A 20,543-nucleotide genomic window follows, 5' to 3' on the forward strand; every position below is an offset into this window, starting at 1 on the left:
AATACAAAGCAACCATCACATTATGTTCAAAGCTCGTCATCTTTATCCTACACATAAAAATAAGATATTTTTTAAAAAATAATATTAATAAATTAGAAAAATAATTTTAAACCTATAGTAAGAACTTAACATAATATGATAAATTTGACTTATTTAATTCATACATGATGAAGTTTTGTGAATATTATTTTAACAATGGGCAACACAAGTGAAAGTTTTGATGAAATTCTTATTTTAACAATGGGCAACACAAGTGAAAGTTTTGATGAATATTGTTGGAATATGCAAAACATTCCTTACAACAACATTTATTTTATAATTAAATGTGGTCAAATTGAAAAATGGGGGAATATGACTTTAACAGAGTGTTGTAACTAATGGTCACATTTTTAAGGTAAAACGTTACTATGAGTAACGTTTTATAGCTAAATTTGCAGGATTCGATTCTAAATTTGCAGGAGTCAAAGGCGCGTGATTGGATTCTTTAGAAACGTTACTCATAGTAACGTTTTAAATTTGCAGGATTTGATTTTGAATTTACAGGATTGGATGTGATTGGATTCTCAATAAACGTTATTGTGAGTGACGTTTTACACCTAAAACGTTACTCACAGTCACATTTTAGGTGTAAAACGTTACTCATAGTAACGTTTTAAATTTGCAGGAATTGATTCTGAATTTACAGGATTGGATGTGATTGGATTCTCAATAAACGTTATTGTGAATAACATTTTAGGTGTAAAACGTGACTATGAGTAACGTTTATTCATTTAACGTCGTCAGATTTGTCAGCTTTTGTCCGTTGAATTTTTAAAATAAAAATAACCTAAAACGTTACTATGAAATACGTTTATACTACTTTTGTAAAAAACTTAAACAACGTATTAGTTAGGTGAATTGGTTTTAAAAATAGCTTACTTTGGTCAAAACTTCTTTAGTTAAGGGTCAGAAAAGTCCGAGACATGAGCTTCTAGAATACCACACCGTATTCGAACGTGCGCCCGAAGTCTTTGACTATAGCGAACACATCCATTACCTCAACTTTTTCAATTACATTAAAATAATATCCCCTTTTAACATTGGTATAATAAAAAGAATATATAATCTGTAATTTAAATGATTCATCTAATTATAAATTACTGTATTAAAAAATAAAATAAATATTTTAATATTAAATTATATAAGATGTTATATTTTATCAAAACTAATTATTTCTTCTAGTCCATATTAAGTGAATTGTTGAAGTTTAACACACTCCTAAAAAAAAATATTTTAAAACATAAATTAAAAATTACTTTCTATTACATTATTCTTTCAATTTTTAAACTATTATATTAGAAAATATAAAGTAGTGAAAAATCAAATATAAAAAAAAAGTCTTAAAAATCTCTTGAACTTTAAATAATTCATTTGTTTTAAATTATGAAAGAAATCTGAACAACTTAGTTAATAATTTCTCTGTTTTTTTAAAGTTGTCATAATTGTCTTTTTACAGTCAAATGATATGAACTTCGACGTCATATTGATACGAAAGAAATTACAATAAATTATAATACTTTTTTTGTATAATTTTTTATTTTTTAATTTTAATTTTAAAATATCAAATAAATATAATTTAATTTAATTTTAAAAATTAATTGTATTGATTCTTAAAATATAACATGACAATTAAAAAATAAAGGTATGAATTAGATGGAGTCAAAGAATATCATATGAATTTGAAATAGAAAAATGGGTCCCACTCCCAATCTTCTCCCGCAAGGAAAAAGAGAGGGGACATCTTCTAATTCTTTAATTGTTAATACCTCAAAAGTCTCACCCTATAAAAGCCCGCAGTAGACTAACAAGTTTGTATGTTGCTCGAGAAACTAAATCAAGTCTCCCCAACTCACAAAGATTCTCCAATCAACATGTTGCGGTCGTCACCTTCCGCCATGAACAACCTTGAAAAGCCAGAGATTGCGTCGATACAATTGCGGAGTTTGAAGGTAATTTCCTCCCTTGGCCGCGGAGCTAAAGGAGTGGTGTTTTTGGTTCAGACAGAAGACGGTGAGTTGCTTGCTCTCAAAACTATTTTGAGAGCTTCAATTGAGAAGAACAAAGCCAGTACGAACAGCGAATACAAACGAATCTACCTCGAGCGTGACGTACTCAATTCATTTCAGCATCCGCTTCTGCCTAAACTCAAAGGAGTTGTATCGACGGATAAGATTGTTGGATATGCCATTGATTACTGTCCTGGTGGTGATCTCAATACTCTTCGGAAAAAACAAACTGAAAAAATGTTCTCAGACGATACCATAAGGTAATCAATCAATCACTCATTCTGTATATCTGCACATTGCACTACTGTTGTTTTATTCATCAGATTGTGAATTTTTTTCCTAAACAATAGTAATTAAACTGTTGTTTTATTCATCAGATTCTACACGGCGGAGTTAGTGCTGGCATTGGAGCATCTACATGGATCAGGGATTGTATACAGAGATTTGAAGCCAGAAAACGTGATGATTCAAGAGAATGGTCATATAATGCTAATCGATTTCGATCTCTCTACAAAACTTCCACACAAATCTACTCCAGAAGCCCCGCAAATAGAAACAGCTAAACTATCGGTACAAACCGCGTCAAAGAGCAAAAAGAAGAACCGGTTTTCTCGCTTCAACAAATTTCGCAACTCGGAAATCTCTCCAGACGATTCTATTCACTCAGCTCGACTCGCTCCTCTCGAATTCGATCCGATCGAGAAATCAAATTCATTCGTCGGAACCGAGGAGTATTTGTCGCCGGAGATCATTTTAGGTAACGGCCATGACTTCTCGGTAGACTGGTGGTGTTTAGGAGTAGTATTGTACGAGATGCTGTACGGAACGACGCCGTTTAGGGGCTCAAATCGAAAGGAAACATATTATCGTATACTCTCCAAGGCGCCAGATTTAGTAGGTGAGGCGACGCCATTGAGAAACTTGATAAACAAGTTACTCGAAAAGGATCCGAAGCAGAGGATCTCTGTGGATGAAATCAAAGGTCACGATTTCTTCAGATCCGTAGACTGGGATTTGATTGTGCAACTTCCAAGGCCGCCGTTTATTCCAGCGCCATTTGATGAGGAGTTGAGTATTTTAAAAGGGAATAAGGAAATTGATGTGGAGTTATTTGTACAGGGAGTGTTCAAAGTTGAAGAGGAGGAACACGATGAACACTGCAAAATGAATTCGCAAGCTAACCATGGTGATGAAATTAATGTCACCCAAGTTGATAAATTTTTGGTCTTTTGATTAATATTCTTACCTTGAGTACAGATGCAACTGCAGTATGTTGCAGCCCTTTATCATGTAACACAATTCTTGATTCCATTATAAGAATTAACTATTCATTGTACAAAAAATTTACTAAATATAGATTTTAGTGAATATTGACTTTTAAATCAAGTGATTTGGGTGAGAATGCCAAAATTGAGAAGGTAAAATTGGTATTTGGATGATTTGAGAGATGTTCAGTGTTTATTAAAATAGAAATTATATTACGATTCACGGCAGAGGCTTTTATTTGTATATATTAAATTTAAATCGAAATGAGCAGTTGATTATGATATTATATGCTATATCTTCATGCCTCATGCTTCCTTGCATATGAAGATTTAATATTCTCCAATTCCTATATTTGGTTGAAAATTGAAATGATCGAAATACTATAGCTCGTCTGCCTTCCGACTTCTTCTTGCTTCACTTGGAATTCTTTAATTTTCATTCACATAGTCGTCTCATTAGTTTAATACTAATTTCTTTAAATAACTTCATAGAATTCAATATTTATATCGTGCTTTATGGAGGACTGTAAATTCTTTTATACAAATAATTACCAAAAGTCCAAATATTATACTTATCTTTTTCATTTAAGTTATTATTATAGTAGTATTTTAATTTATTATAGTAATAATATTTTTGAAAAAAAACAGAGCAAGTGATTGAAATTTTAATTGGTTGTTGCCGCCTGTCCATACCACTGTTTTGCCAGCGGAAAACGAAGAATTCGAAACTAAAGCTAATCTTTCTGCTTCTTCATTCAATAATATCTAAAGTGACAGTGGATTTTTTTTATTAAGAAGGATAAATTACTCAAATTATATTTTTTATATTTTAATAATAAATAGGTTAAAGAACTCAAAATAAAGAAAATAAGTGCAATATTGTAAACCACACAAAAAAAAGAAGAAGTTAGATTTACTAATCAAATATGAGAAAAGCTTTGTGATTTTTTTTTTTATTGGCTACTTAATATTACTATACGAAGATAATTCTATTAAAAGACGATTTTTTGCTGATCTTCTCTTCTTTAAATGTATTATGCATTACTTCTTCTTTTCGACGAACCCTTTTTTTGAGATGTCCATTTCAAAATTAAGATGCACAACCACCATAGAGAAATCAAGCCATGAGATTGATGAAAGCGAACTCACATGTTATATTCAATGACGGCTGAAATATATTTCATGTACTATAAGAAAGTTGTTGATAAAAGAAAAGAAAAGAAAAGAAAAGGAGAATATAGAAAAGGGAAATGCTATCTGCGCATCAAAGACAAGTATAGGACCATTTCCCCTAGTCACATGATTTCACTTGGTTGTTATGTCAAAATTAACCCATTTGATGGTCGACTAAAACAGGTAAATAACTATTAAATTTAATCTCTTATCAATTGTATTAAGTTTTGATTTTTCCTTTTAAAATGGAAGAAATACGTTTCTAGTTATATATATAATACATGAATTATACGTATGAAAATTAATTTTGTTCCTTTAAACCTTAAATTTCCAACCAATAACACAACCACTCTTGAAAGCCTCAGTATCCGACCCAAATATCCAACTACCACAAAATTTACCTTTTGATTCTAATGGAACTGTTGTAATTCCATTCCGAATTCGTTTACTTGAAATGTTAACTAAAATTAAATGTTCTTAATTTCAAAACCTTCTAAAGTGAAGAACACCTCGAAACCCCTTTTGATTACCTCGAGAATCATGTCACCTATTTTTGTAGATCAAAAACACGTACAGAGGCTACAAAAAAAAGGTAAAATAGAAAAGATAGACACAAATCACAAAAACAACGTAACCATGACGGTCGTTACAAATCATCTCACAGTCGTTAAAACCTTAAATAGCAAAAGAGAGAAATATAGTTTTGTAATAACTTTCCTACCACTACATAAAAAATGATCTTTAGCGGCAATTAATTAACGATAATGGCTTAATTGCTGTTAGAAATATATTTTTAGCAGCATTAATATTTAACACTCTTTCTAAATGTCCCTAAAACGTATGACAACACTGGATCCAATGTCAATTAACTAATGTCGGTAACTGATTTATCACTCTTTGTTAATGTGTATATTTATTACCGCTAAATATTATTTTTGTTGTAGTGTTCTAATATTTCTCTATCAATCTTTCTATAGATGAAATAAATTTATAAGGTAGGAGTGAATTTTCTAAACATCTAGGCAGAACTCATAAACAGACCCCTATACTTGTTGGTTTTTCCCCTTAGGTAACTCAACTACACCATTTTCCTATTGAATCATTGAACCACCCATAATTTGTTTCTTTTAAACATTGTGGATTGATGTGGCACAAAATACGTCGCTTGAGCGCGTGAAGACGTTTTGAAGGCGCTGATGTGGATCCCTGAACCACCCACCAACGCTCTTCTTCCCCTTTTAACCCTAATTTCTCCCCTTTTTCTCTTATTTCTCCTCTTTTCTTTCTCTTCATCAGTTAGTTGGAGCTTCTCATCAAAATATATCTCTTCTTCATTGATTTCTTCTTAATCATCAAGTTTCAATGTCGAAGTTATCTTGTTCATCGATTTCTGCTTCTTCAACTACAAATGTGCTATGTCAATGTGGGGTCGTTGTGGAAATGAAGACCTCATGGACGCAATCCAACCCTGGATGTAGGTTCTTTTGTTGCAAAATTTTAAAGGTAATTCATTTTTACTGTACAATATAGTAAAGAATCTCCTTATTTGTAATTCAATTTTTTCTTTAATTTTGTAGGCACGAGGTGGATGTGGATATTTCCGATGGTATGATGATGAAATGCCGGCTCAATCTAGGATGGTGATTTGGAGTTTGTTGAAAAGAGTCTAAACATATGAACTGGAGAGGAATCGATCAAGAAAAGTATGGATGATATGCATTATCGTAGGGGTGATATTAGCTACTTGGATTTATGTAACAAAATGATCTTAGTGCTTTGGCTCATTTGTCTTCTACTAGATTCCTTCATAATAGTATTTCTGGTAGATTGTAGTCTTCTCTATGAGGGCAATTTTGATCGGGTTTTCTATTGTAATTGCCTTCAATTGTGTTCTTATTGTACTGATTTTGATTGAAGGAATGAAGACAAACTATGTGTTAGTCTCATTTGTTTTCTAATGTGTTCAAATGACTTTTGAAATAAAACACAATTATTCTCGAACATTTTCACACAAAATGGTGTAAAACACAATTATAAGTGTTCATACACTTTCACTATCAATTGGACTAATAAGTTCCAGAACAATATAAATCAACACAAACATAACTGATCAACCATACCATTAATTTGCTCTAGTGAGCTCCAATCAAACATACCAATCCATGAGAAATAATTAAAAGTAGTACTCTATTGTCACCACAAATCAGTTAATGTACTTAAAATACACCAAAAAGACATTTCAAAGCAGTCAATACAAGTTTTTATTGTTGATTACACATCCAAAAAGTAAATTTTGTGCTGAAATTAGGCATTCCTTGGTGCACTAGATGTTCCACATTTGTTTTTCCTTGACTGACTCATACGTTGCAACTGTGAAGTTATGACAACATCTCCACCATTCCACTTGAGTCCTCGAGGCTTATAACCAATATTAATATTTGTTGGAGCTGCATCCTTGTAAGCTCTCGGAGTGATAACTCTTTCTCTTGAAGTACCAGGCTGCATATAAATGTCTTAAAATGAGACTTTATATAGTAGAGTAAGAAATGAATAAAATTATCTACACTTACATTTAATGTTTGACTACCACTTGCATTTGTATAGATTTCAAATCCTACAGTTTTGGTCCTCTTTTGTCTTCCTGTTGATGTTGAATCTCCCATAGCCCTTAGTTGATCAGGCTACTGACTTTATACACCTCCAATGCCTCTACCAATGCCACTGCAGGTGCTTTACATGTGCTTCTACTTGTGCCTCTGCCAGTGCCTCTACCTATGCCTCTGCACGTGCCTCTACCTGTGCCTCTGGTTTTAGCAGGTTGTTGCTCTCTTCTAACAGCTGAAAAATCAAAACACTTAGAACTACCTTGATGACTGAATATTGGTGGTTGACTTGAGCTTGATTGTTGGCTAAACACTGGTGGCTGGTTTGAGCTTGATGGTTGGCTAAACAATGGTGGTTGTTTTAAGTTTGATTTGGATAAACACTGGTGGATGACTTGAGCATGGTTTCCTGCTTGTATAGCCTCTAGGTTGTCCCATCCCAACCTATTAATACAATAATAATAATTTATTACTCTAAATAATTGAAGCTAATTATAGATGAATTAGAAGAGAAGAATAACTTACCATGGTTTGACAAGCTTTTTTGTTGTGGCCTACTTAATGACACTTAGAGCAAGTCATTTTTACTCCTCTTTTGGACAACTTTCCATACTTTTTTCTAGGCTCATTCTTTGCCTTTCTTTTGCACTTTGGTGGCCTACCAGGCATGACTTTTGGTTCAGGAGGTTCAATCACTGCACCACTAGTGTGAGGCCACATTTTCATGTTTGGTATTGGATGGAGAAAATGGTTATAACTCTTCGAGAAAATCTCTTTCCTATACCAATGTACCACTTGATGTTCAGGTTCTATGCCTTTATATTGATATGCAAGCACAACATGTTGACATGGTATGCCCCCTCAATTGACATGTTCTACATGTACATGTCTCCTTCCTTATGTCAGCAATATGTATGTACTGACCATCTTTGATTTCATATCCAATATCACCATTGAAGCTAACCTCACAAAATCTAGCAAGATCTTTGTTCTCTTCGAGTACTAGTCTAGCCATATGAGAGATATTGAGATCCAAGTTTCAGCAAATTGCCTCATTACAACATTTTTGTCCATTATCTTGTGTCTAATCTCCTCTAACATAGTTATGATAGCCTTATGTCTAGCAGCTAGTATCCAAGAATTAAATGTCACACATATTGTTTTCAACAATGTCAATGTTAGAATGCTCCTTAAAATATGCGTTGCACCAAGTAGTTTTTTCATAATGCAATAAGTCCTCACAAATGTTCTTACCTAGTTTGTTGAGTTTATCCATCCCATCTTGAAATTTCACCTCAAAATTTGACTTTGCACATCTCCAGAATTGGTTCCTTCTTTCTTTACCACTACATATTTGACAGGTAATCTGATCCTTGAACTTATCTGCAAAAAACTTAGATGTACACAACTTGTTGTTGGTTGAATGAGCACATACATGCACATGATAATAATTTTTGACAGTAAAATCACTAGAATCCTTATCTATACTAGCAAACAACAACCATTTGCATTTCTTGTAACACCCTGTAACTAGAAAGGACTAGAATTAGAAAGAGTCATTTTGGGAAAGAATAAAAATCTAGAAAATTGGTTAAGTTAAGTTAAGTTTGGGTTTTTGGTTAACTTAAAACGACCATAACTCCTAGCTCACAATGAGTTAGGTGTGCTTCCAGATATCGTAGGAAAGAACTTGAATAATCTTTCCAACTCCACTGAGTTTGTATGATTCCAAGTTTGTATAAGTGAGATATGTCCATTTGAGGTTGGGCTATTCAAATAAGTAAAGTCAAAATCGGATTTTTGAAGGGTAATTTGGTCTTTTCCTTACCCTATTATTTTAATTCATTTTTAGTAATTACTTAGGGGTCTAAACTGAACTTGGTCAGTTTACGCTTTTAAAAATTGAGTTAGGGTTTTAGAGGAGAGAAAAGTAGAGGAGAAAAGAGAAGGAGAAGCAAGGAAATCGTCAAGTTCATCAAGAATCGCTTGTGGATTTCGTCAAGGGGTGATCCCTACGAGGTATGTGAGATGACATAGCGTTGGTTTAGTTCACCCATGTGTCAATCATGATTTATTTCAGCGAACTTCAGTTCTTGAAAGCTTATAAATTGAGTTCTTGATGGGTTTATTGAAGTTCCTTCGAATTCTTGATTCGTTGAAATTGTTGAGGAGTTGTTTGATCCCAATCCATGATTTTAGGTGTGAATTCGATTAGAATCTTTCATATATTGATGGTATAGTTGATTCTAAGTGTTTGGGGAAAGAACAAAGTCAAAATATGAGGTTTAGAGTTGAAAAACGAAGAAGAAAAGTCGGAGGCAACTGGGCAGGGGCCTGGGGCGTTGTCCCCTTCAGAGCCCCAAGAAGGGCTCTTTGAGCTTTGGCCTCTAGGGCATCGCCCCTCTCAGAGCCCCAAGCAGGGTTCTTTGAACTTTATGCTATGGCTCCCTGTCGTGCCCCAATTTTCTCAAAACGGGTTTTGATGCAAGACCTAACAACTCTTTTGGGCTTTTAGAGGAAAAATGAAGAGTCGCCACCTAACGATTTAAGGTGCGTTAGGACACCTATCTAAGCTAAACTAATTCTAGATAAGGTCAAAGAACCAGAGATCAGGGTAAGGGTTCAAATTACCTCGAGGGGAAGGTGTTAGGCATCCCTCGAGATCCACAAATGTGGGTCCCGGCAACATCTCATGCAATTTATGTGGGGGTTACAAGTAGCAATTATGGTCATTTCATTTATTATTTTATTTAATTAGCATGATGACTAGGTGATAACTATGATTAAACAATTAGGAGTAATTAAATTATCTACTTTATTAATTAAGCATGTAAGACTAGGTGATGTAATAAACGAGAAATAAATATTTAAACAATTAATAAAAGAGGAGCTAAGAGACAGAAATTAGACAATCAAATAAAATAAACAATTTTTTTTATTTTATTTAATCTACCCCAAACAAATATAATAATAAACAAATAAAGGGACAAAGGAAAGGGAGGCTCTGAAGGACTTTAGGATCAACACTCGACTTTGTTTTTTGATAGGCTTCCATGTAAGGACTGACAAAACCAAGATTTGTCGCTTTAAGCCTGAGTCGATGTCATCATATCCATAGGGCCTAAGCTACCCCTACCCCACCACCACATGATTTTCATCTCTAAAAGGTGTCTAACATCCCCGCTTAAGGTCCAAGAGGCATTGGACTACTATCAGGGTGGATTTAGACTAAAATAAAATATATACTTTTAATAGGCCCACCTAGACACCAAGTCAAACAATTTGGACGAGCATTTAGCACGTAAGTCTCAAATTGGCCTCTAGATTTTATTTAAACATGCTTTCAAACACACATAATGGTGAAAGGATTTCATTTTAAATGAATGCACATAAGCAAGCATTATAATATAATTACTGGATTTAGAGGGCAGAAGATTATAACAAAATGCAAACTTATTTAGAACTGTAGCAGACTTATTTATTTATTCAGAGATTTATTTTAAGTAGCAGTCAGTTCATTAGATGCAGAAATCCAGTAGCTGATTTTTACGTAGCACAATTATGATGCAGAGGATATATTTAAAGCAGACTTGAATTAGAGCAGCAAGTAGCAGATGCAGAAAAATGACCTGATTAATTTTTATTTTTTAAATAAGATGTTATGAAATAGTGACAAAACAATGCATAAAAGTAACTCAGCTATTTAATATGGTGGCAATCAACAGATTTATTTTACATGGCTGAAAATTATTGTGAATGCAGAAATTATTGAACAATGAGCAGAAAATATGCAACAGATTTATTTCAACTATTTAACATGCTGAAAGATTATTTTTTAGTCTTATAGGCATGGTTTCTAAGTGAATTAACAAGTTGGTTGGTTAATTATATGCAACAGTAACATTCAGGGCAAATTTTAAAACATGCCAGCAATGATTTGTTAACTTCGTTTTAAGTGGCAAGAAAGAATAATGTTGAAAAGTGATTGACCTGATTAAATTAACTTTATTAGGTCTTGGGCATAGTTTCTAAATGTAAACATGTTAAGATTCTATTAGCAATCTAATATTAATTAGGATTTATTTATTAACTAATAGAAAAGTTATTTAAACATGCGGAAGTTATTAGATTGATTAATTAACATTAATAAATTATTAATCAAGTCCTGACATCTACTCTTTAACAATTAACTATCCAACGACAATCTTATTTAACATTTATTTCATTTTAACTAGTGATTAACATGCAAATTAATGCTAAAAGAAACATGCCGCCAGATCAAATACCGAATTGATTATTTGGAAACATTATTATGAACATTGTAAGCATGATATCTATATATTTTATTTTTTATTTGTAAGAAAATCGATTAAAGAACATTTTGATAATTTAGATCAAACAAAAACGAGAGTCACATACTCTTAATCAGGTGCTTTATGCAAATTCTATGTATTTTTCTAACATATAGAAAACTGATATGAGTACAATATAAGTCAACAATTAATAAATAACTATTTTTCCTTAACCCTCTCTTGATTATTTTAAAGATATAACTTCAATAAATATGAAGAAATAAATAAACAATCTCCTATAGGCATGCTTTCTAACACGAATGGATTGCGATAAATTAACAATTAGCATATAATTCCCCTCCCCCTTTGGATGATTCCCCAAGTTATTTCATATCATATCAGAGAGTTAGGGTTACTACAAGATTATTACACTACCAAATGAAAGGAACAATGAGTACATAAATAAGCAAACTAAAAATTCATCGACATCCTCTCAAGGCGATTCTTCAAAACCCTGAACTCTAAGATCAAGATCCATGTTAAAGCAAAAAGAAAAAAAAATAGCGGAATACAAGTAAAAGCAACTATGCAAAGTAAAATATTGTTCACATACATGTAGACCCACAATCATTTAAGCAAAACACACAAATATTCACTTAGAAGAGAAGGTGAAGAGAACTAACCCGGATGTTTACCTTTTATTTATTCATACACAAAAATAATATATGCAAGGTAAAAAGTAGAACTAACCGATTATGCAAAAAGTTTAACAGCAATGAAGACCCAATTTAATTTGATACTAGACCCGAACACAGCAAAATAACAAATATAGAGGAGCTTTTGTTTACCGAAAAGCTTAATTCTATTTCAAAAAAAAAGTCAAGAGCAATATATTTTTTTAGAGTATATTTTTAGAGTGTAAGACAATGTCGGATCTGAGAGTGAATGAATGAGGGAAGAGTCTAATTATATAGTGAATAGGAGGACTCATAATAAGGAAAAAAAATATTAAGGATCAATTAACATTTTCCTTATGAAGAAGGAAGACAAATACAGACTTATTTTAATTTATTTTTTTACCGAAATTAAACAAGTAAGAATCTATCTAAAACTAAGGCACCTAAAATCAAATAACACCGCCAATCAATATTGCACATCATCAACCAAAAGGAATAATATTATTTTAAGAAGGACCATATCACGGCTCAAACCAATATGACAAATTAACATCCCTGCATATTTTATCAAGAAATAAATACGGCAATAGCATCAATACAATATGATTAAGGTAAAGAAATCAATTAAGGTCACCATATTAGCTATAATATTATTCATTTGAAGACACTTTAAAAGATGACTATTTAAGGGAAGGAATAAATTTACAGCCCCAATCGCTTACCATAGTAAAACAGTGAGCAAATTGGTAAGAATCAATTACTTTAGCATAGAGGACAGCTAAATAAGTCCAAATCAACGACTAGAGGAAACGATCAAAATGGTAAATTAAATATATATTATCAACATTATCAAATCAATTTACGAGAGCAAGTATTAAGGTGCCAATCACAAAGGCCAATCAGTAAGATAAAGAATATGCAATTAAACATTATCATAATCAAACTCCAAAATTAATTCAATAATATTCTACACTATAATCAAGCTAGACAATCAATTTCAACATGGTGTAAAGTCAATTAAGGAATGAAAATATGAAAAGATTAGTGGACAATAAAATTCAAATTAAAACCAACTGTTGAAAAGAAACAGTGATTAGCAAGTTAATACAAGTTTAGGTTCAATAAGTTGTCAACCCAAAAGTTTATGCATACAACGGAACGAATTCCTATCATTCAAGCATCAAGCACATAAAAGCAATCATATGAAAATATAATAAAAAATAGGAACAACATAGGGTTAAATAGATGAAGTAATAATTGTTCGAAAGAAAATACCGGAGACGGATCTGTTGATATCCGTCTTCCACCGATCCAAATTTCGAACTTCGCTGTAGCTCGCTTGGTCGGACTGTTGTTGTTGTTTCGCCGACAGCTGCATTGGAGTTATTGTCGTCTTCGTCATCCTGTAGGTACTTCGCCTGGCTGCTGTCTAGAGCTGCTGGAGTTAGCTGGTTGCAGCTGCTACTGGCGCTGCTGGTTGGTGGTCGGAGCAGCTGGAATTCGCTGGTTTCAGCTGTGCTTCTTGCCTGCTGCTGATGTCGATTGAGGAGCTCGATGCTGGAGTTGTTGTCGACTGCTGTTACTGCCCATCAGAGCACTACTAGTTGCTGCTGCTAGCTGCTTTCCTCGCCGGCTGGTGCTGCTGTCTTCGCCGGAAAAAGGTGAAAAAGAGAAGAGGGGAAGAGCAGCAGCCTCGTGCTGCTTTTGTTGGCGGAGAAAACCATAGAAGAGAAAGATGGGGGGCGGCGGCTGATTGAGAGGAGAGGAAGATATAACTAATGTTTTAGGTTTGAGTTCTTTTTAGGTTTAAAATAGGAATGGAAGGAAAGTTGATCTTAGCCGTAGGATTAGAATTAGATGAGCGGCTAGGATTTGATCTAGGATTTAATTTAAGGATGGATGGACGAGATTAAAATAAAAAGGGTCTTGAGAGTTGAATTGGAATGACCAAAATTGAAATAAATATTGGCCAGAATTGAAATGAAAGGTGGCTATAATTGAAATAAATTATAAATTAAAAGGCTGTAATTGAAAGAAATTAGAATAGAATGGGAAGAAATTTAAATGATTTTGAGGAAATTTAAAGGAATGTTATCCAATTAAAATACTACAAAATACTATAATTAAAATTACTTAAATTTTTTAAAACATTTGAATTATTTCGAGTTTTACTAATAATTTTAAAATAGTTTAGTAGTATTTACAATAATTTTAATAAAGTATGCTTACTAAAATATATAACTTTTTAGACAAAATCGGTTAAAATTTTAAACTCGAAATCTGTTTTAAAATTACGTATTTAATCGAATAGCTTTCCAAAAGGGTTAAAGGTCGGCCAAAATTGGGTGTCAACATCTGCCCCTTGGTTGCTTGAGAATGAATGATGAATTGTCGGGCAACCAACGTTGACTTAGTAGCCGATTTTGTCCGATCGACGATCAGCGGGATCAATTGAAATGATATAAGGTTGAAAAATGGTATGACTGAGACTTTGGTATTAAGCCGCCTACATATCTCTGGTTATACGAGAATCATGTCGTGTGTAGTTCTAGATTCAGGAGCAAGCGAGACTCCTAAAGAATTGAAAGAGTGGTACGGTATTCGAAGAGGAACGATATCGGCTTGAATGGAAAGCATTAGAGTAGCGAGAAAGGCATGATAGAGGGATTTCTGGTTTAAGAACGAAGGATCCGATGAAGAGGAGGTAATATGAGTAGCCAGGAATTAAATGGAAAACGGTGATACGAGTAGCAAAGAGTTTGGTAGGGCCTTTGTTGCAATAGATGTAAGCACGATAATCGTAGCCGAGAGGTGAAAAATGTCTTATCTGCAAAATGTTAGTCTCTGCAAATCTGTAGCTTGTAATATGACTAAATAAAGTGATTAGAGCAAATATATCAAATAAACGGTAGATGTAAACATGATGCAATTTCCCATATCGACAATGATGTTTGCCATAAGACTATGAAAATGATGTCTTAGGCTATGATGTTTAGGGCCATGATACGCAAAAATTATATCCTCAGGTCATGAAAATGTTGTCTACGGGCCATGAAAAATGATGCCTTTAGACTATGACACATTTGGATCATGATAAGCAGAAAGTAAATCCTTAGGCCATGATATGATGTCCGCAGGCCATGAAAGATGCCTTTAGACCATAACGCCTTCGGAACATAAGTAATTAGTAAAGAGAGCGTATCTGTAATTCGGGCATCTGTTGATACTTGTAGCTTAATTGGAGTATATTCGGGCATATACAATTCTCGAGCACAATGCAATCTCGAGCACATGCAATTCGGGCACAATGCAATCTTCGGGCACAATGCAATCTTCGGGCACATGCAATATCGGGCACAATGCAATTCTCGGGCACATGCAATATCGGGAACAATTCAATCTTCGGGCTCATGCAATAACAGGCACATGCAATTCTCGGGCTCAATGCCATCTTTGGGCACATGCAGTCATCGGGCAAATGCAATGATGTAATTCTCGGGCACATGCAATATCGGGCACAATGCAATCTTGGGCTTAATGTCGTCTTCGGACACATGCATTCATCGGGCATAATGCAATCTTCGGGCTCATGCAATATCGGGCACATGCAATTCTCGGGCACAATGGAGTCTCAGGCACATGCAATCTTCGGGCACAATGCGATTCTCGGGCACATGCAATGATGTAATTCTCGGGCACATAAAATATCGGGCACAATGCAATCTCAGGCTCAATGCCATCTTCGGGCACATGCAGTCATCGGGCACATGCAATGATGTAATTCTCGGGCACATGCATAATAGCTAATTGAGGGCATAAAATATCTTGGACCTTCGCCTTGTTAGAAGGGTCGAGTGTCGTTTGTTGACAATCTTCGAGTTCAAAATATTGTAGCTTTGACCCTTCGTCCTATTGTAAGGAGTGGGTGCAGTTGAATGTTGATTTGTCGGGCTTGATATAAAGTAGCTTGATTCTTTCGTCTTATTGCAAAGATGTACCCATAATTAGCGATTTGTCGGGCACAAAATAACTTGGTCCTTCATCATGTTGGAAGGATATTATGACATTTGACTGGTGATTAGGCTCAATATAGAGTAGTTTGGTCCTTCACCTTGTTGGAAGGACGGGATGCCATTGATTAGCGATTTGTCGGGCTTAATATGGTGGTACGCTGATCCTTTAAGCGATGTTGAAGCTGCTTCTAGTATATGTACCTGTATTTTCTGCATTCAAAGAAAAATAGTTAAAAGGGGAGGTTGATATGCATCCCTGGTTCGACACAGTATGCTCCTCTGATGTCTGCTAGAATGTCCTTTGAAGCGTTGTCAAAAATTTTGAGGTCCCCTCAAAATTTCTGCCCCAGTGTAGAACTTTTGCTATTCTGATTTTTGTTGTAGATTGTAGCTTGATTGTTATGAGTTTTTTGAGATCCTCTCAAAACTTGCCCAGTCCTGATTTGTGTGGAAAATATTCTTTTGAAAGAATTTTTTAGACCATCTCAAAATTTTTTGCCGTAGTTACTGATCTGCGAGAAGAAATGTCTTTGAAGGAATTTTTGAGTTCCTCTCGAAAATTTTGTCCCAGTATCGAGATTTTGCAAGAAGAATGCTCTTCGATGAAATTTTTGAGACCCTCTCAAAAATTCTGCCCCAGTTATTGATTTGAGAGAAGAAATGCTTTTGAAGGAATTTTTGAGTTCCTCTCAAAAATTCTGCCCAGTATCGAGATTTTGCAAGAAGAATGCTCTTTTATGAAATTTTTGAGACCTTTTCAAAAATTCTGCCCTAGTTACTAATTTGCGCAAAGAAATGCTTTTGCAGGAGTTTTGAGTTCCCTGGAGAAAATTCTACTTCAGTAACATCACTTGCCATAAAATATCCTTCTGATGAAATTATTTAGACTCTCTGCCCCAGTATTATAGTTTGTAGGAAAATGCACTTTGAAGGAATTTTTGAGACCCTCTCAAAAATTCTGCCCCAGTTACACGGTCAAAAGGGGAAAATGAAATTTTATTAAGATAAAGACCGAACTCCATAGGCGCGCCTACGTATCCCCTCTTAAATGGGAATCAGTTCTGACGTAGTTCCAAATACAGAGAGCATGAAACAGAGCATTCTTAACCAATACTGAAAATGACAGATTCTGACCAACTTTATTGCCCATATGCTAATATAGGTACCTGAATGTAGAAAACATAATCTTAAATGGCTCAAGGCTCTTATTGGAAACTGTTTCCAAATGAGCTTTGACATGCTCATTGTTGGGATTCCGTTGGCACAAAGTTGTCCAAGCATATGATCTTGGTATCAATGAATTGTTGAATCTTGTCTTTCAGATCACGACATTCTTCTATGGTATGTCCTTTCATCCCTGAGTGATAAGCGCAAACCTTAGCGGGTTCAATCCACTTTGCACGTATATTCATCTTTATTTCACTGATAGAAGCGATGTGACCAGCAATCCTCAACTTTTCATAGAACTGATCTATAGGCTCAATCAAAGGAGTGTAAATTTTGATAGGCCTCTTCTCCACATTGAATAGATTGTTGCGAATATATTTTTGAGTGAGGGTTTTGACATTGTGAACAGGATGAGTAGGGTTTTGATATGGAGTTATTTGATATGAAGGGATTTGATATGGTATGAGCAGCGCACAATACCAAGGGACTTGTTGTAGAGATGTTTGATATTGAGGAGCTTGTAAGGGAGGACTCCGCAGACTCGGAGTAAGATATGGAGGTCTGGAACCATAAGCATGATGTTGAGGAGGATATGGGTAATTTGAAATGTGAGTGTTCTTTAGAGACATTTAAATGGAGCTTGGTTGATTTTGAGAAGTGGGGTAAGTTGGTAGAGGATGAGAAATAGGGTGAGTGAGTGGAGGATTATCTCGGAGAGTGGCTTGACTTGTGACAGGCGACTTATCTATGTTTGTCTCCAAAGTGGGATCGACATAGAGTAACATCTTGGCCCACCCGCGCATATCAGACACTTCTTCTTCTAATTCCTTTATATTCTTTTCCAAACGTGAGATCAACTTGCTTGAGGATACTCATTTTCAATGGTTTTACTTGAAACCTTCTCATTAGCTGCTTTCCTCTTCCCTTTGCGGTTCTCATTTGGAAGAGAAGAAAGAGCGTCCTTTGATCGCGTGTGGTAAACCATGGTCTATAGATCAATCATTGGGGAATGGTAAAAATAAAAGTAAAAGAAAAAGAAAACCCAAGGTAGAGTGTTGCATAAATTGAGATAACAAGCACATTGTTTTAAAATAAAACGCCCTAAATGCAAGGGGCCTCGTTGAGCCAGAGGTAGGCCTAAGACGACATATAAGTGATGCACAATAATTAATTCAAGCCTTATTTGCCAATTTGGAGTTTAGATTAAAGGAAATAAACAAACTTTATTTATTATAAAATTCGAACAATATATCATAATTGGAAAACAAAAAACTGAAATAAACTAAGGGAAAGGGGGTAACAAATGGGAAAGTCATCCTAAATTTTGAAAATCTTGAAGATATCTGTTCCAAGAGCTTGGCGCCAATTGACTTCTTGTATGGGGAGTGACTTCATTCTTGATCCTCAACACGTTGCGTGCCCATATGTTTTCTCTTTCATCAATGAGCCCATAGTATCCTTCCCCACTCACTTCTCTGTCTTTGACCTCCTTTAGGATCCATATGTAATACTCACGTGTGCATAAGGCCTGTCGTGCACCCATAGGAATGGTTAACACTCGCTCCCATCTTCGAAGTATAATGTAGACTTGTGGTTTATCTAATCCAAATTCATACTTAAACTGCTCCATGTCAGACCAGAGTGGTATTACTTGAGTTCGCCCAAATTGGCAGAGTACTCGAAGAGGAGTGGATGGTTGAACGCCTTTTAAGCCAATGAGCTCAATGAAGTATCGATCATCGCCTCTTACTATTGCATGAGGGGTGGACAACCAATGGAGCTTCCATTGGATGTGGTAGCTCTCGAGCTCTGTCAAGAATATCTACCAGTCTACGAATCATACAGGGCCGTGAAAGCTATCATTCTTCTTGAATGATTATCAATCTTGTTGCATAACCCAGAAAGCTGTCTACCTCGTCAGAACGTAGGTAGAAGTGTTCAATAGCCCATAATTGCAGCAAAAGGTTGCATCCCTCAAAAAACATTCGACCATCGACGCATGCTGACCAAGATCATGGGTACTAGGGTTTTCCTAGGTTCGCCCTCTCTTTGGGCTAAATCTCGAACCACATAACTCAAGCATGTGTCAATCCTTCCCTTTATCTTAGGAAAAACTAGGGATCCTAATAGAGCAATGGCAAAGGCATTTAGGCGATATGTTTCCCATTCCTCGACGGAGCATTCAAATTCATCAATAAAAGAGTAATAACTATCATCTCGCCAAAGTGTGAATACAGAAAGTCGAAATGGATCCACCCAAGGTCTAGAGAAGGCAAGGTTGGATTTGACTTCATTCCCAGACTTTTTAGAAACTCCCTCGATGATGGCTTATAGGGTACCATCATTTCACACTCGTTGTATGGCAGGTCAATGAAACCACTTATCTCTTCAATCGTTGGTGCCAAGTCAAAATCCACAAATTTGAAGACTATCCTTACAGGGTCCCAGAACTCCAGCAAAGCCCTAATCAGGTGAGGGTTTGGTATGACAAAGATGAGGTAGGTAAGACTACCCAACAACTGACGAATCTCTCTTAATACCAATCCACCAGCTCCTTAGCTTGTAGTTTAAATCTACGACCATTTGCGGGTTTGGGGAGTTGAAAGCATCCATGACTCTGCAAACAAACAACAAACAACTTCTAAACTCCATTTTGGCAAAATTTGGCTTAACGTGATCACATTGACACATAAATATGCAATTTGTCTAAAGGGTGTTGGGGCCCTTTAGACGATAGGGTGGCTACTAATTGTGCGGATTGACACCAAGGGTCAAACCACCTATGGCTTATGCAGCATGTATGACCTAATCAAGATTTCTAAGAGTTGGCTTGACACGGACTTGAAAGGGATTCTATGCGAGAAGACTCATGGTTTCCCGGTCGTAAAACTATCTATTCCGTCCACGCATATGACGACTCTCTATAATTGGTATTTGAAGAGAATTGGAGTAGTTGTGAGAGGTGCAAAGACACAACATCACGGTAACAAAATAAAAAAAGGAAGAGGGTCCCAATTGGGGGAAGTATGAGCGGAATGTCAGTTTATCAAAACGGTAACATTTAACATTTAGATTGAAAGCGGTAACATATAACCAATTTATGAAATGCGGTAAATAAATAAACAAGTAAATACATGCATAAGTAAAAAGGAAATTAAATATACGAACATATTAGATAATCAAGCAAGTAAGGGAAAAGGGTACGAGATTAAGCAGGTAAATAAACAAATAAGGGAAAAGGAAAAGGTTGAAACATGAAAATAAACAAATAAGGATAAAGGAAAAGGGGTGGAACATGGAAAACAGAC

The 20,543-nt window shown here is 35.0% G+C and overlaps 2 protein-coding genes and 1 pseudogene across 2 annotated transcripts in view; 2 read left to right on the plus strand and 1 right to left on the minus strand.

Moving 5' to 3' along the window:
* Positions 1–20,543, plus strand: part of LOC125870580 (peptidyl-prolyl cis-trans isomerase FKBP15-1-like) — a 1,082,853-nt gene that overhangs the window by 1,006,913 nt on the left and 55,397 nt on the right. The window lies entirely within an intron of this gene.
* LOC125870567 (serine/threonine-protein kinase OXI1-like) lies at positions 1,865–3,417 on the plus strand. Its single transcript, XM_049551027.1, has 2 exons — positions 1,865–2,305; positions 2,423–3,417. The coding sequence occupies exons 1-2, from the start codon at positions 1,911–1,913 to the stop codon at positions 3,276–3,278; spliced, it is 1,251 nt and encodes a 416-aa protein (XP_049406984.1). The 5' UTR covers positions 1,865–1,910; the 3' UTR covers positions 3,279–3,417.
* Positions 6,788–7,524, minus strand: LOC125870577 (uncharacterized; annotated as a pseudogene).

The sequence above is a fragment of the Solanum stenotomum genome, chromosome 7 (assembly GCF_019186545.1).
Source record: "Solanum stenotomum isolate F172 chromosome 7, ASM1918654v1, whole genome shotgun sequence".
Classification (NCBI taxonomy): Eukaryota; Viridiplantae; Streptophyta; class Magnoliopsida; order Solanales; family Solanaceae; genus Solanum; species Solanum stenotomum.

Bases quoted from the DNA above. Each gene is read 5' to 3' on its own strand.
- LOC125870567 (XM_049551027.1), top strand. From the start codon at position 1,911: ATGTTGCGGTCGTCACCTTCCGCCATGAACAACCTTGAAAAGCCAGAG. The intron at 2,306-2,422 runs GTAATCAATCAA...TTTATTCATCAG, and splicing joins TTCTCAGACGATACCATAAG to ATTCTACACGGCGGAGTTAG.